The sequence below is a fragment of the Rutilus rutilus genome, assembly GCF_951802725.1.
Source record: "Rutilus rutilus genome assembly, chromosome: 2".
NCBI lineage: Eukaryota > Metazoa > Chordata > Actinopteri > Cypriniformes > Leuciscidae > Rutilus > Rutilus rutilus.
The window spans coordinates 41536925-41555076 of record NC_140210.1 but is presented as its reverse complement, the minus strand read 5'-3'; the positions used below and the strand labels follow the sequence as shown (position 1 = coordinate 41555076).

The 18152-nt window shown below is 36.9% G+C and overlaps 1 protein-coding gene across 3 annotated transcripts in view; it reads left to right on the top strand.

Moving 5' to 3' along the window:
- Positions 1-18152, top strand: part of jag1a (jagged canonical Notch ligand 1a) — a 63869-nt gene that overhangs the window by 36792 nt on the left and 8925 nt on the right. For all 3 annotated transcript variants that reach the window (XM_084396071.1, XM_084396070.1, XM_084396069.1), the window contains exons 3-13: positions 4115-4172; positions 6379-6636; positions 7771-7831; positions 8308-8438; positions 9304-9423; positions 12212-12325; positions 13724-13837; positions 14131-14244; positions 15335-15381; positions 16901-17074; positions 17191-17341. In XM_084396071.1, coding sequence (XP_084252197.1) covers positions 4115-4172; positions 6379-6636; positions 7771-7831; positions 8308-8438; positions 9304-9423; positions 12212-12325; positions 13724-13837; positions 14131-14244; positions 15335-15381; positions 16901-17074; positions 17191-17341 — 1342 coding nt within the window. The remainder of the gene's footprint in view (positions 1-4114; positions 4173-6378; positions 6637-7770; positions 7832-8307; positions 8439-9303; positions 9424-12211; positions 12326-13723; positions 13838-14130; positions 14245-15334; positions 15382-16900; positions 17075-17190; positions 17342-18152) is intronic.

The window sequence follows — 18152 nt, the reverse complement described above, 5'->3', positions numbered from 1 at the left end:
CGGCTCATGCTGATGATAATTTCAGAATGGCCAGATATAGGCAAATTTACCACCCAAGCTGAGTTATTAGTCTATGAATACTTAGGCTATAGCTTGTGATTGACCAATATACAGTCGTTTCGCCATGATTGCCATTGGCGGATAACCATGTACGCTTGATCGGCAGAAGTGTTCGTTCCCTCTTGTGTCAGTTCCAAAATCTGCGGACAGCCTTGTCACTATATATTTCACATTTTGGGGGGGGGTGGGGGGGGGGTGGGGGGGGGTGAATTTGAGTAAAGATTGTGCAAAATAAGTGTTTATTTCAGTAATTTAGTGTGTCACATCTGATATTGATCAGTGATCACCTTCCTCTGTCTAGACATTACAGCTTCTTTATTTGTGAAAAATAGGATTGCATAATCAAGAAGGTCCTAACTATCTGTATATTTTACATATTTTTTGATCAAGTTTAAATGATTCATTTTCAAATTATTTCTAAACATTTTAGATTCAAGAAGTTCTGATCTAAAGTGTAAATCTATTTATTTGACAGATTCCCCCCTCGAAAAAATTATTTATTTAAATAGTTTAGTAAATATTATGTTAAATAAATACATGTTTAATTGCAGAAATTGTTCAAATTAAATATAGAGGTCGACCGATAGTGGATTTACCGATAACGGTAACTACTTTAATTTCCCGATAGTCTTTTGAATGGATATGGAGAAAAAAACATAACACATTAAATTGTGCTGAACTTTATTACAAAAAATTTAAAACAGTACTGAACCATGAAAATGTACTGTACTTTTAAAATATAAAAATGTATATATTAATTATACCTTGATCATTCTTGTTAGTTCATAGTGCATTAACTAATGTTAAGAGATACAACTTTAAAGTGCAAAAATGTATTGGTAAATGTTGAAATTAACAATGAACATTAACCTTAGTTATTGCTACAAAAGGACTCTTATTATGAAGTGTTACCATTTCATATAAATCCAACCGCTTGACGTACTGTTATCGTCCTTTCAGCCTCGACATCAAACACACTGCTGTTCTTATAAATATAAATGAATTACTTTATAATGGTAAGAAAGCACGTACGGTAGTGTACTGTACATACCATTTCATTGTCTGTTTTATATCGGCATCTGAAGTGTCCCGCTCGTGTCAAAACAAACTCCACGAGGCATCAGTGATGGTTTTATTTCACCTCTAGAGGCCGCTGTCGTGCTGTTTAACGCCAGCAGACCCTTCTTAGCCGCTCCAGAAATGGACGAAACACGGAAAAACTATCGTATGGATTTTTTCCGATAACAGATTGTTCCAGCAATTGGTTATCGGTGCCGATTAATCGGCAAAACGATCAATCTGTCGGCCTCCAATTAAATAATAAATTGTGTGATATCATATAGGCCTATATCAGCTTTGTATCAGACACCTGCTCTCTAAGATATCGGCATCGGTTATCGAAAAATCCATATTGCTCAACCATGCAGCCGTTTAAAATCTCTTATATTTTTTAGACCGTCTCCCAAACCTTGATCTGATTCTGGAGAGCATTTTTCTCTGTTCGGAATCTGAATGGTGGAGTCGTTTTTTGCTGAAGCCCATGTTTACTTTCACAACTCATAAGACCGAGCCGTCAATACGAGGTCAAAGCGAGTCAGTCTGATAGTCCAATTAGGGCCAGTTTCCGTGGCAGCCGCGCTCAAACATCTCACCCCCTGCCCACGTCGATCAGAGCACTCTAGACCCGCCTCACAGCCGCTCTGAATGGAGATTAATTAGACATTGTCATCTTGCATGCTTTCTTTTCCGTCACAAGTCTACCTAGCAATTGAACTGGATGCTGGATTGTGGGAAGGCGGTTCAACAAAGCGGGTTTACAAAGAAACACAGGGGGTCTTTGCACGAGTGTGTGTTTGTGTGTGTGTGTGTGTTCTGATCTGTCTGTTGTTCGTTTTTGCACCATCAGCAGTGGTCAGATGAAAAATCAGGGTGTGTGTATATGGATGTTTAGGACGGTGTCTTGGAAACCAGCGTCCTGCTGTTGGTGAACTTGGAGACGCTGTAGACGAGAGAGCTTCTAGATCGCAACCCGGTTGTGTTTGATCGTACTGGAGATATTTCATGCTTCACTCTTGTCTTTAATGGTTCCGGAAATTTAGCAAAAAACATCTTATCAAGAACCATTTTCACTGTATAGGGTTGTTGAGTTGCTCTTTGGTAATTAAAAAAAGGTTCTTTGTTACATTTTATAGGTTTTTGGATCCATATATTGATCTCTCAGTCATAATAACATCCTGCTCGTTCATGTGACATTTAATATGGTGACTCCTGATGGTCTTTAGTTTGTAAAAAAAAACTCTTTGTGCGAACCTTTACGTTTTAGAAGTTAAAGTCGCCCTGTAGTCAATAACTTTATCCCTTTAAACTCATCTTTGATCACCAAAATGACATATTTAAACGTTTTTTTTTTTTTCTTGAAAAAAATTCTATGAATATGCAAATGAGCCCCACCTCCACTCACTCACACCAGCTCAGAGATCCACTCGTTGACGATCACTCGTTGACCTGATTGGTTACAAGGTAGTGTGTGACGTCAGAAACACCAGCGATTTCAAACTGTGTTTTTGAGACTGTCTTTGGTTCACTGCCGTTTTAAGGAGAAAATACTCAGCAATGGTGTCGACTTATGAATTTACACATGGTTTGTCTTAAAGCATATTAAAAACACCACATAGACATATAGACAACATTAAAAGCTTGATTTTCACCACAGGGGGACTTTAAAGGTTTTGATTTGGGCTGTGCAATATAATGAACATTCAGAATGTTTTTGCTGTGATTTTTTTTTTTTGAAAATATAAAATAAAGCAGCAACATCATCAATATCTGGTTGGAAAAACGCATTATGGTGCATATAAATGACACTATGAATTAAATATTCTTAATTCTGCTATTTTCTTTAACTAGATTTTTAAACATTTTTAATCTCATTGGTTTCAATGACTTGGTTGAAATTATGTTTTTTTCTAACTGAAGCCATTACAGAGCAAATGCATAAATATTGAGATATAAATATTGAGATATGGTCAAACAAACACTGTCAGTGTGTGTGAAGTGAGTGCTGTCCGAAAGGTTCTTCATGTCTTTCTCACACCGTCTCACTGAGGTGTCACTTGCAGCCCTTCTTACAGTGTATTTCTGTGTGAGTTTGAACCATGTGCTTCAGCCCAAGCTTCACACACTCCTGTGTGTACCTTTGTGTGTGTGTGTGTGTGTGTGTGTGTGCGTGCGCTTGTCGTGTGTATGGATTAAAGCACATAAAGGCCCATAGATCCCTCAGACTGCAGAGGCAGGAAGAGTCGGCATTGTTTGTGTGTGTGTGTGACGTGAGGTCATCATCTCACTGAGAGTGAATGTTTTTGTTCTCAGAATCAGACTCGTATTCTGAGAATCTTTTCTGTTAGTTTCATGTTTTTTTTTTCTCCCTCAAACATCATCTTACATCTTGTTGCGGATTTTCTCACGCATTCTTTCACTCTCCTGTCTGTCCTGTTACTTATCTTTAATCGAGATCGTGAAAGTAGTTCAGTGATGTCTGCTGATAAAGCAAAGATTGATCAATCATTACTGTGTGTATTAATGATCCTCAAACATTCTGGAAATGTTTGTTATTAACCCTGTGTATGAAAGCGCTGCGTTAATTCAGACTGAACCGCTTGAACGTATTTAGAGTATATTCAAATTTATAGATAGTTTCAGTCTTATTAATATTAACGTATATTATCGTATATTAAACTGATAGATTATTCTGAAATGTAATAGACAGCAATGGTGTCATCGTATTATTTGCATATTGAATTGTGATTGGTTTTGCTGTCTAGACTGCAAAAAGACTGAAGTTTTGGTTAAAACTGTTTAGCTCTGAAATTAGTGAAAACCTTTTGGTGGGAAAGAAAGATTTACTGACACTAAATGCCGGCCAGCGGGTCGTCCTTATTGTATTTCACTGGCACATTGTGAAAGAAAATAAGATTAACATTTGCCAATTTAAGCTGATTATTGAGTGTGTGATGTGTATTGATGTTTTCATATGTATTTTTTTTCTTTCTTTCAGAGGTCATATACGTTGATTGTGGAGGCTTTGGACTTCAATAATGACTCAAGCACTGGCAGTAAGTATCTCTCTCTCTCTCTCTCTCTCTCTCTCTCTCTCTCTCTCACACACATACACACACACTTTGTTCTGTATGTTTGAAGAGAGTACAGTCAAAGAGTGACAATGTGATCAAGAGTGTGTAAATGCAGAATGCTGTTTGTGTGTAAATGCATGCATTTCTCTCTCTGTGTGTGTGTGTGTGTGTGTGTGTGTGTGTGTGAATGGCTGGCAAACACATCCTGTTACTAAACCGCTGCCTGCACCTGCTTGCATTCATCAGTCTTTTAAACACATTTTTATAAGCATGAGACAACACACACACACACACAGCAGTGACAAAGTAGGAAATTTGGGTCATTACTTGCAATAGTTTTGAATAGAAATGAAGATGATTAAAATTTTTCAGATCTAAGTGAAGTGAAGTGTGTGTGTATGTGTGTGTGTGTGTGCCAAACATGAACAGGAGTAAATATTGACTTGTATTTAACACCAACATGTCAAGTTGCCTTTAGCACGGGTCCAGCTTCTGTTGTGCATCGTTCATTTACACACACACACACACACACACACACACACACACACACACACACACACACACATTAGTAAATGAAACAGCAGTAAGCATAACCAATCAAATGACGATTTTATCTGTTTTCAAAGTGTAGTACTCATACTAATTCTCATACTAATAATAATACTTGTACTAATTCTGCAGTATGTAGTGTACTGTGCATAATTAATAAAAACTGGATATAATATTTTCTGAAATGTAATGATTTTTTAAAATCATTTTATATATGTAGATATTTACCATGACAGTTTTTCCCTCTTGCACAATGGTGTGATGTCTCCAGCATCATGCGGGAGTGTGAGGGTCTGTCTCGCTCTCAGGTAAACAGCGAGGAGAGGTAACAGTGAGTTCTCAGGTTTGGCAGCCTGACACTGACTGATGCCCTTCCTCCTGTATTTCTGAAGGACAGGTTTGGGTCAGGACGCTTGGTTCTCCTAAAATACGAGCCGCACACACTTCACACGCACCTCTCACAATTTATAGCCCTTCGGCCAAATACCTCACCGCTGTGCTGGATACTGGCCTGCCCTGAAAAAATTACTACGGTATTTCTCTGCACATAAGAACAATAGTAAACAAAGTATATTGGTCACTGCTCTTAAAGGGACAGTTCACCCCAAAAATGAAATATGTCATCATTTACTCATCCTTATGTCTTTCTAAACGCAACTTTAAAACACAACAAACACACACACACACACAAAGATATTTAATAAGAACCTATTATTTACCTTTCTTTAGTTCTGCAAAGCACAGTCACTCCAAAGGGAGTTATTCTCTATATCAGTTTCTGAAACGCCTCGATTGTAGTCTTGAGTTTTCCTCCAGGAACGAACACATTACAATGTTCCTCATTTAAATAATTCCTGCCCAAGGTATATGCAGAAAACGAAGAGTCCTGATTGAGTTAGTTAGTAGTGTGTTGAAACTTGCAGTTATGTTAAGGACATTTTTCCGAACACGCTGGAAGTGGTTGACCAATCACAACACACTGGTCCAGCCGACCAATCAGAGCACATTTCGCTTTTCAGAAGGAGGAGCTTCATAGAGACAGGAACTAAGCGTTACTGACAGACTGGGAAGAGAGGTGCTGCAACAATGTCAAATTTATTAAAAATAATGTGTTTTTTGAACATTCAAGCTTGAAAACCTATTCTAGTAGAGCCTATAAACAAAATCAAGACTTTGTAAAAGGGCATAATAGGTCCTCTTTAAGCAGAATGTCCGAGCTGCTATTTCCACACAACAAAATTATACTATTAAGCTCCAAAAAGGATAAAAGGATTAAATTTTGATAAATTTGTCATGCTAAGCTTTTTAAAAGACTTGGAACATAGAGTACAAATCATATAAGGGAACATTTATGATACTTTAATTATGTTTTCTGTCATTTTGGGGGCTATAAATCATCTGCTTTTGTTGTATATAACAGACATTCAGCCTAAAATCTCCGTTTGTGTTTAAAGGGCTCATACCCTATCAGAAAACCTTTCACCTTAAAGCCAGTACACAAATCCGCTTGTTGCAAACAGACTGTGTGTGCGTGTCAGAGTTGTGCAAGCTAGCGGCATAGTTTCACAGTCACGCCGAACACAAGCGTAATTAAACCGCAGCTGCTCCAATTCTCCCTGTTTCTCTCTCTCTCCTGCAGGCATTAATGGACAAGTAATAGAGAAATCGGTCCAGTCGGGCATGATCAACCCGAACCGTCAGTGGCAGCTTCTGAAGCACAACGGCCCCGTGGCTCAGTTCCAGTACCAGATTCGGGTGACCTGCGACGAGCATTACTTTGGCTTCGGCTGCAATAAGTTCTGTCGGCCCAGAGATGACTTCTTCGGGCACTATACCTGCGATCACAATGGCAACAAGACCTGCTTGGAGGGATGGGCTGGCCCAGAATGCAACACTGGTAAGGGGCGGGGCCTTGATGGTGGCCTTCTGACATATTTATACTGCTGTTGTGCATGGATTTATGGATTACGCTATAGGTACGCTACCGTTAAAACATTTGGGATGTTCAGAAAGAATTTTTTAATGTTTTTGAAAGAAGTCTCTTTTGCTCACCAAGCCTGTGTTTATTTGATAAAAAATATAGTAAAAACAGTAATTCTGTGAAATATTATTACATTTTTAAATAACTGGTTTCTATTTGAATATATAATAAAATGTAATTTATTCTTGTGATCAAAGCTGAATTTTCAGCATCATTACTCCAGTCTTCAGTGTCACATGATCCTTCAGAAATGATGATTTGATGCTCAAGAAACATTTCTGATTATTATTATCAATGTTGAAAACAGTTGTGCTGCTTCATATTTTTGTGGAAACCTTGATTAAAAAAATTCCCAGGATTTTGTGATGAACAGAAAGTAATGATTTGAAATAGAAACCTTTTGTGACATTATATATGACTTTACTTTTACTAAAATTTCCAAACCTGAAATACCCATGGAAATTAATACAATTTGAAAAGTAATGTACATTTATGTACTGAATATAAATGTTAAACTTTCTAACGGTTGCAAATTTTTCTTATTTTTAAGAGAAATCACAAAATACATATATTTCATTAAAAATAAAATTCATTGTTGAAAAAGTGTGGAAAGTGGATTCAGGCTCGGTCAGACTGGACTTATATTGGCTCTGTATCATTGACCTCATGGGGATGTTGTTATTTGAGATTGTCACTATCACAACAAAGCTTTGTGTCTCTCTCTCTCTCTCTCTCTCACACACACACACACACACACACACACACACACATTATCATCCTGTCTGACAGCCAGTGTGTGTTAGTGTTTGATACGGTGTGGGTTTGCGACAGTATTAGGGTGGATTTTGTTTCTGTAATAGTTTTTATTCCCTCATTCGTTCCCGCATGAAGAAACATGAGTGGAGGGGAGGAGAAATGACATCATGTTGGCAGAGTGTGTGCGATGATGTTCGGAGCGGCTGAAATGGCGTGATGAGAGAGAATTGCTGAGATCACACAGATGGAGCTGATAGCAGTAACAATATTCCTCTTTCTCTCTTGTTTTCTTAGCGATCTGTAAGCAGGGCTGCAGCACAGAGCATGGCTCCTGTAAAGTGCCTGGAGACTGCAGGTAACTTATAGCATTTATTTACACAGAAAATGGTTTATGACTCTGTTCCAAACCCAGGTGAGCTGACTCACTGTCTACTGTATCCAAATAGACAGCAAAGGCAACATGCTTAAACAGAGGCTTTTTTTGTGCATTTTCTGCACTGGGCTGCTCATTAGTAGGGATGTTACCGAAGCCAAATACCTTATTCGGAAAAGGTACAGATAATGAATGATGATGAATGATAACGAATAACACATTCTATAGAACCCCTAAATGGACATGGTGATGGAAAAAATATATGTGTCAATTCTTTTGCATTTTCGGGGGAACGTGAACGTTTGTGAGCGAATGCAAAAGCATTGAAATATAATTTCTGAAATCCTGTCTAGGTTGGCAGCTCACTAGGAATTGCAACAGAGCCGCATTACGTCAGTGACTTCATGTTACAAAAAGTGTGTGTCTTATATTCAGAGGTGATGTTGTGCCCTTCACAGGTGTCAGTACGGCTGGCAGGGCGAGTATTGTGACCAGTGTATTCCACATCCCGGTTGTGTGCACGGCACATGCGTTGAACCCTGGCAATGCCTGTGTGACACAAACTGGGGAGGGCAGCTCTGTGACAAAGGTATTCTATTCTATTCTATTCTATTCTATTCTATTCTATTCTATTCTATTCTATTCTATTCTATTCTGTTCTGTTCTGTTCTTTCCCATTCTATTCTATTCCGTTTTGTTTTGTCATGTTCTATTCTATTCTATTCCATTTTGTTCTGTTCTATTCTGTTCTGTTCTGTTTTTTGTTCTGTCCTATTCTATTCTATTCTATTATGTTCCGTTCTGTCCTATTCTGTTCTGTTCTGTTCTTTCCCATTGTATTCTATTCTATTCTGTTTTGTTTTTTGTTTTGTTTTGTTTTGTTCTGTCCTATTCTATTCTATTATGTTCTGTCCTATTCTATTCTATTCTATTCTATTCTATTCTATTCTATTCTATTCTATTCTATTCTATTCTATTCTATTCTGTTCTTTCCCATTCTATTCTATTCTGTTTTGTCATGTTCTATTCTATTCTATTCCATTTTGTTCTGTTCTATTCTGTTCTGTTCTGTTTTTTGTTCTATTCTATTCTATTCTATTATGTTCTGTTCTGTTCTGTTCTTTCCCATTCTATTCTATTTTGTTTTGTTTTCTTTTCTTTTCTTTTGTTCTGTCCTATTCTATTCTATTCTGTTCTGTTCTGTCCTGTCCTGTCCTGTCCTGTCCTGTCCTGTCCTATTCTATTCTATTCTATTCTATTCTATTCTATTCTATTCTATTCTATTCTATTCTATTCTATTCTATTCTATTCTATTCTATTCTATTCTATTCTGTTCTGTTCTGTTCTGTTCTGTTCTGTTCTGTTCTGTTCTGCTTTGTTCTGTTCTATTCTGTTCTATTCTGTTCTGTTCTGTTCAGCTTGGCTCATTTGTTGAATTGTTTTATCTGATTTAGATTTGAACACCTGTGCCACGCGGCAGCCCTGTCTCAATGGCGGCACCTGCAGTAACACCGGACCAGACAAATACCACTGTGCCTGTCCTGATGGCTACTCTGGACAGAACTGCGAGAGAGGTGGGTCACACACACAAACAGACACACCTCCTCGCATGAGTGATGTCCACTGCAAACATCCGGTATAAAAAGAGAAAAAGATGGCGTGGGCGGAGGGAGGACTGGGAGGGGCATCCACTCCTGATTGAACTTGTATCATGAGCTCAGATTCCTTCATTTAGAGTATTGTGAAACACAAAGTTGTGATACACCATGATTTCTCAATATTTACACTACACTACACAAAAGGTTGAAGTCAGTAAAATGTCTTTGAAAGAAGTCTCTTCTACTCACCAAGGCTGCAATCATTTGATCAAAAATACAGTTTAAAAAAAAAGTTTTGAAAAACTAACTCAAAACTTTTGAACTCTAGTAGTGTATGTATTTGATTTGAGGAATATTCCACATTCATGAAAGATCTGGAGAAAAACTGTCCTGGATAAAATACTGATTGATTCGAATTTTCCAAAGAGAAGAAAGTTGTTCAACAATGGTTTGACAGATGTTTTCTTGAGTGCACGATTTGTATGTTTTTGATCTGAATCGCTCGTGTTGCTTATCAGCGAGTCGTCAGATTAAGCATGTATCATGTTGCCGTTCATACCGTCCAACTGGCAAAGAAACTCGATTTTATTTACTTGCCAAAGCCAGTTTTTACTCACATTTGGCACTTGGTGTGGGTTCATTTTGGATCCTGCTTGTCAGTGCTTGCCCATATTTCTCTCTTTCTTTGTCTGAGATTTCTTTAGTCAAAAACGTGCACACATACACTTGAAATACCAATCAAGCAGTCGACGTCCTGGCCAAGCCAAAGAATGCAGTGTGCATTAATTTGATTTGAGCAGAAAAATCCATCACATCGTGTGCACGCTCTTCGCTCTATCACAGATGTGTGTTGGAAAAATAGCTCTGGTTGGTTTGGCATGATGCGTCTGCTGTCAAACACACTTCGCCAGGTCGTCCAGGACGCAATAATAGAGATATTTTCTTGTTCTGCTGTTTTCGTTTTGTTCTGGTGTGCATCGGTTTTCTGTTTATCCTTTTTTCTTGTCATGTCTTATTGGAAATACATGCTCACAGCCTCTTGCTACACTCCTCTGTTTTTGTTGGTGGTCTCTGTTCGGTGTGAGAAAGGCCAAAGGGGCTTTCCCGTCCACTGACTGATCTGATAAAGAGCGATAGACCGAAGAGAGGGAGTGACTGGGAGATTGAAAGGGGGAAAACCAAGACATGACCCTGCCTGACTGCCTGTGAACACTTGAGGGAATATGATTTTGATGCAACAAAACTGATACTGATTCTTCTCTCTCTCAGTTGACCCTTTGCTAAACTTGACCCCCCTCTGTTATTGTTGAGAAGCTTAACAAAAAAAAAACACATCATTTCTGAATTGGTGAACTGTACGGTTTTCAGTAAAGCTTTCCAAACACGGAGGACTTCTATATAAATACATTAGTAAACTGCAAATGATAATTTTTTGTGTGTGTTTTTTTTTTTTGTGGCAGATGTTAGTTCAATCATGGCAACTCTCTGAATAGTTTTAGCATGTTATTGAATATGCCAATGTTAATGTATTTGGTCTTGGCGGACTAGATCTGCTACACTGCTGATACTGTTGATTATTGCTGCTGCAGAGCAAGTATGGACTTGCTACTGCTAATAGATACACAGATATGGTGCTGTGAGCCTGTAAGATATGCTGCTGCTGCTGCTGCATGAATAGACAGATATGAATAAATCCCGTAGCAGATCTAGGCAGGTGGAGCTGGGGAGGTGGAGGGGTTCAGATAAACTCTGATGACGCGCTGCAGGACTGGCTTACGGCGAACACTGAACCAGACTATTTAAATGTTGAGCAAGCATTCTCATTGGCTGCAGGGTCAGCAGAGGCCAATCAGCTTGTGTCATGCGGTAATCATGTGATTGATTGCAGGTTGCATGTAAAGGACTGATCAGTCAGCGCCCTATAAAGTTTCATGACTAAACTAGATATTATATTGATATAGCTCTACATTTGTATTACCAATGCATTGTTAAATAAGTAAAAAGTGAAATGGCAATAGTGTAAATGGAGTAAAAAACAAACAAAATAGAATTAAATAAAAATTTAAAAAAAAATGTATATTAGCAATGCTATACGTTTAAATGTAGTCATAATGTACAGTCAGCTGATCATATAAATAAAAAACACTGCAATCAGGATCCTGACATTTGTGTCATTTTAGCATTACTCATTTACTATTATAGTATTTATTTTTTATATTTTGAATTTGAAGCTTTTAAGTTTTTTTTTTGTTTAACTTTTAATATTTCCATTTCTATTAAGCTTTCATTTTTATATAACTTAAACACCTTATTTTATTTCACATAGTTGCCAAGGCAACATTACTAAATGTAGTTTAATTTTTCATCTAATATTTATATCATATTTTATTTCAGCTTTATTTATTTTTTTACATTTAACAAAAAGAGTTTTAGTTTTAGCTTAGTGCTCCTGGAACAACAACAATTGAAACTGCTAACTAATTAAATACATAGAACAATGAAATATTGATGTGAGTTTAAATGATTCTGTTATGTGAGTAGAAAGAGGCCGTGCAGCCATAAGATGACATGAAACAGGCAGAGGCTTGAACAGAAGGAGAGTTTGTCATTGTTTGGCAAATGTGTGGTCCATGTGTTTTATTTTTGGGGTTGAATGTCTATATTTCGTGCATTCCTCCAGAAAACACTGTTCTGTCTCAGTTGTGCTTTGATTGTGTGTGTGTGAGCACAACATTATAACATCTCTCTCTCTGGCTCTCTGTAGCGGATAATGCCTGTCTGTCTGAGCCCTGCTTGAACGGAGGTAGTTGCGTGGAGTCCAGTCAGGGGTTTGAGTGCCAGTGTGCGCCGGGCTGGACAGGACCGTCCTGCAATATCAGTAAGCCTTCTCTACACGGTCTCAAACTGCTCAGATTTGCCTTCAGTCATAGGTCAGCAGTTTTTATTGACATATATAGAAACCAGAATGTCATTAATGTCATAGAGACTTAGAGGTGGGCTCCTTTGACTCGGGCCAGTAACATTTTAACCACGCACAACTAGGGCTGGGCAAAATTTAATCGATTTTTCGATTAATCGTTTTTTAAAATGTGGTCGATTCAAAATCGTTTCTCAAAAGCCACAAATCGATTGTTTTCCATATTTGTTTATTTATCACCCAAAAGCCAGTATTAGCACTGTTTATAGCCTTGCAGTCTCCATGTTACAGCTAATGCTGTGAGATTTTATGTGTGTTTTATCTTAAACATAAAATAACCTGATCCTGATTGATCAAGGCATGTGACTGTTCTGACTTGTCAATTTTCAGCATCAATTTTTCATCTTGTATCAAAACCCTGTCTATTCATTGTATGCATTTGAAGTTGGGTTATATACCCAAGTGTCCCTAAAATAAAAAAGAGTTTAATATACAGGTTTGTGGCTCTTAATTTCTTTTTTTTAATTAACCACTTGTAAACTTATATTCACTGTTCTTTTTTTATAAATATAGGATTTGTATTAAATCTATATTCATTGAGTCGAATCGAAATCAAATCGAGAATCGAAATCGAATCGAATTTAGAGCTTGCGAATCGAAATCGAATCGAATTGGAACATCTGAATCGATACCCAGCCCTACTCACAACACTCTAGTACCATGACATTAGCTATGTTTCCATCCAAAGTTGCGAATTTAACAAAAAATGGGAATATCGCAGAAAACATTTGCGAATGAAGCAGCGTTTCGATCCATCCGAGCGAGTCGAAGAGAACAAAATCGTCACTTCTTGATAATACTGGTGCTAAATATCAATAAGAAAAGTAGTTCCGGCAGGTAATTATACCGAACCACTTTGACGTCAGACTTATCTCTGGCATTTCAGAACAACCAAAACAGCATTTCAGATGCTGTGCAAAAAGATCGTTTGCCAGTTATGCAACGCGCAAAGTCACATGATTCAAATCAAATAAATGTGTTTCCATCGTAGTTTATGCGCATGTTTACGAGTGCATACTTTTTTTTATGCACTTTTTTTTTTTTTATGCGCATCTTGCTGTTTCCATCCAGCAGTTTTTTTAATGCGATATCCCATTATGCGCATTAAAAAAAGTGGATGGAAACATGGCTAGTGACAAGCACCACACTTATTTATGTCAGAACATGTAAAAATATGATTTTATGTCAATTTCCTTTTTTTTTCCTAAAGAGAAAGATATGATACTTAAATGAAACATAACTTCAGAAGTCTCTTGAAATATGATGCAAATCTCCTCTGGGTTTTTCCCTCTTCCTCAGATGAGGATGACTGCAGTCCAAACCCGTGCAATCACAGCGGTGTGTGTGTGGACCTGGTGGACGCTTTTAAATGCATCTGCCCCGTGCAGTGGAGCGGGAAGACGTGTCTCATTGGTGAGTGTCTGTTCTTTACCCCTCTCTGTGCCTCCGCTTCCCCTCTCTTTCTTTGAGTCAGGGTGTGTTTGTTCAAAAATCCAATTTCCGTGGAAACCGAGTCCGCTTTGGAAGAATTTAAGTTACAGACCACCATGAGACCCCACCGCTGTTTCATGCTAGAGTGCATTCACAGTCCATTAACACACACACACACACACTCAATTCTTCAAGGACGTTTGGCTGTATGTGTATCTGTCTGATTGTAATTAAGACTACGCTCATGCTGATTTCTTTTGTCATTTTTGGCACAGATGCTAATGAGTGTGAGGAAAGCCCATGCATCAATGCCCACTCCTGCCGGAATCTGATTGGCGGATACTTTTGCGAGTGCCTCCCTGGTTGGACTGGACAGAATTGCGACATCAGTAAGTATTTCAAGGTTTCGAATTAAAGCAGTCAGAGACGTTTTTGCTGTTAAAAATGCGAGAAACAGGTCAGTGGAACAAAAAACCTGCAAGGTTCCTGTATAGAGACTTTTAAAGGTCGAACTTATTTTAACTTGTGTTTACATTGAAAAACAATGGAAAAACAGCGTAGTAGAATGGAAAAACTATAAGTGCAATAAGTGCATTTGCAAATAGAACTGGAGTTATAGCAAGAAGTTCATATCGCATAGGAGTGTTGGGAAGTGATTAACTAAAAGTTGTGATTTTACTCAGTGTAGTTTTAAAACTAAAAAATATTTAAGATATTTTAATTGAAAAAATACTGAAATAAAATAAAAATATTAGATGAACTTAAAACAATTTTTTGAATGAAAATTTGAAACAAGTTGAAGTACTAAAATGAAAAACTAAAATCGAAATTAAAATCAATTAAAGCTAAATAGTTTTTTTTTTTTAATTAAATTATTCAAACTAAACTAAAATTAAAATGTAAACTGAAAATTAAAAAAATAAAAGCTAATTCAAAATATTAAATACTATAATAGTATATAAATTATGCAAATTAACACCTTAATATTGATTAAATATTTTTGTGAATTAGAAACTTGACAGAAATTCAGCTTGTCTGTGATTTTTGTCCTGTTTTTCCAACAAGTAATGGTCCAAAATGCAAGTTTATTGAAATGAATCAAAAAAACTGATTCACCAAATCATTAGGGTCATTATTCTAGTTTTCCTACAAATCCCAGCATGTCATTTGAGCAAACTCCTCTAGCACAGACATGAATGACAATACCTCAAATCATGCAGGTGGTTTAGAAGATGTTTATTCAATATTATGGCTATTTCTTTTAGATTTGAGCTGCTAAAAGAGTCTGGTACTCTCTCATCCCTCTGTTTAATCATGTTTTATCTTGATTAAACCCAGGATTTTACGGCCTAAAATCAGTGTGCGGGAAATGCAAAAAAAAGTGTGCATTGATCTGGGCCTGATATGGAGCCTAATGTTGCTTTCTTGGCACGATTTCTGAAATGTAAACTGATATTTTGATGGATTACCCCCCCGCAGATGTCAACGACTGCCATGGACAGTGTCTTAACGGAGGGCTGTGTAAGGTAAGTCCTCGAATGTTTCCAGTGGTTTTGGCAGATGTAAAAGCCCCCCAGACTCTCTTTCTCCCTTCTCTACCGCTCCGTTTCTATCACCTCCATCCATTCTTGTTTTAAAATAGTAGAAGCTGAGTCATGCTTTGGAGAATGTACATAAAGAGACAAAGTGGTCAAAAAGACAGAGTGAGTTTGTAAAACGATCAGATTACCATAAACATTCTTGTCTCCTGCCCTTGTCTCCTATTCATTGTTTTTTGCTCTTTTTGTGTACTTTCTTAACTCGCTCTCAGCGCTGATACTTGTACAGCTGGAGTGCATTAGGACATTGTCTGAGCCAGTTAGCTATAAAAACACGGGGAGTAAAGTCCTAATCAGTACTGACAATCCCGCGTTTGATTTGATCAGATTCAACATGTTGTAATGGACTTTAGGATATTAGTCCCTTAGACTGAGAGAAAGTAGAGTGTCCTTACTAGGGCTGGCTGATATTGTTTTGGCATAAGCCTTACAAAATATTTGTTAGATTTATGCTTAAAAGAAAAACACTATTTGTTAGAAAAATGTAAGATATATTCTATGAAAATATGTCTTATCTAAAACAAGACTAAATAAGAACATGCTTATTAATAATTAATACAATTATTATTATTATGATTAATAGGGATACAATTAATTATTATTTTACTGTATACCAAGTAAGAATTATTATTATTAATAATGTTTATAAAGTAATAATTCAGAAAATGTATAAATTATTAAATAATATTACTAATTATTATTCGTCATCTTAATCTGTATGAAATACTAATACTTTTGTTATTAATATATAATAATTATTATTAAAATATTATATACATTATTGCCAACATCATAATTATTATTAATGTTGACAATAATTATTATTTATCATCTTAATATGTATTAAATAATAATAATAATAATTATTATTATTAATAAATTGTACATATTATTATTATTTTACTGTAAAGGGTAAGAATTTAGAAAATATATAAATAATTGTTAGATAATAATATTATCAATAATTATTACTATTCTTTTACTGTATAACAAGATGAAGAAAATACATAAATAATATTAATAATATATTGTCAACATTATTATTATGATGATGATGAATAGTAATAATTATGATTATTATTTTACAAATTATTATTATTTTACTGTAACAAGTAATTATATTAAGAAAATACTGTATATAAATAATTAAGTAATATTATTCATAATAATTGTCAACATCATTAGAATATTGTTATTAATGTTGACAATAATTATTTTAATCTGTATATAAAAAATAATAAGTTTGTTATTATTCAATTTTACTAATTATTATTATTATTTTACTGTATAACAAGTAATAATTAAGAAAGTATTTAAATAATTAAATCACCAAATTGTCAACATCATCAATATTATGATTAATAATATAAAAAATTATGATTCAATTTTAAAATATATTATTATTGTTATTAAGCAGTCCTAATGTGTCCGTGTCTCTTTCCCTCAGGATCTGGTCAGTGGATATCGGTGTCTGTGCGCTCCAGGCTTTGCAGGGGAACACTGTGAGCGGGACGTGGACGAGTGCGCCAGTCGACCCTGTCTCAACGGCGGGCGCTGCCAGGACGGTGCCAACGGATTCCAGTGTTTGTGTCCACCTGGTTTCTCAGGTGTCACGTGTCAGGTGAGCAGAACACCCTCTTATGTCTTAACCACATCTGGTCATTTCTATGTCGACACTGAATAAACACTCTCACAATGACTTAACAGTCTGTGTTGTCTGTGTGACTTTGTCTTCAGCTGGACATAGACTACTGTGAGAGCGGCCCGTGTCAGAACGGAGCGCAGTGTTTCAGTTTGGCCTCGGATTACTACTGTAAATGTCCCGAAGATTACGAAGGCAAAAACTGCTCCCAACTCAAAGACCACTGCCTCATCACACCATGTCAAGGTAGGTTACCAGAAGATGTCCATGTATATCGACGTATCACTGACGATGAGACGGCCATATCATTTAATAGTCATTCGTAGATAAGGAAACCTGTTTATTTTGGGATGAGGTGCAGAAATTACACACTTCCGCTTTAAGGAACTATTAAGTGAGAGTTGGAAAACCGTAGACTCTAGATAGTTGGTTTATTGTCAATGAAAGATATCCACGCTAGTGTACTCTAGGAGTCCTGGTGTCTCCAGCTTTATTGAGTGCTAATCGGCGCTCTCAGACTCCAGATCTCGGCTCTCATGTGTGGGGTTGTAAGATTATCTGGTTGGGCGCATACTGAGGTTTTAATGGGCACTGGAAATAGAAGTCGAGTCTTTTTTAGTCCACGCGGCCGTAAGACTATCCCCATCTCAAGGCCTCGCTGCGTTTGATGCCGTGCCATTGTGTACGCTGTAGCGTTGGCGATTGCTAACTCTAGTCTATTGGTCCCCCGGCCCGTTTCACCATGGTAGCAGCTAAAATAGCGTTACACGATGCGTATGCTAACCCGAAGTGAGCTTACAGAGAGCGGAAAACCCCCGCTAGTCAGACTACATGACGACTTTGCTAATTCTTAGCATGCCGCTAAATGCTTTCATCATATGTGTCAGTGTGAAAGAGATATTTTGAAGTAGACAGGGTTCCCACGGTCAAAAAAACAATTACATTTGATTTTCCAGGCCTGGAAAAGTCACATTTCTAGATTTCTAAGTTTCTAGTTTTGTCATTTTTGTAGTTATAAAATATTATTTCAAATTGCACAAATGGCTGGATTTTATTT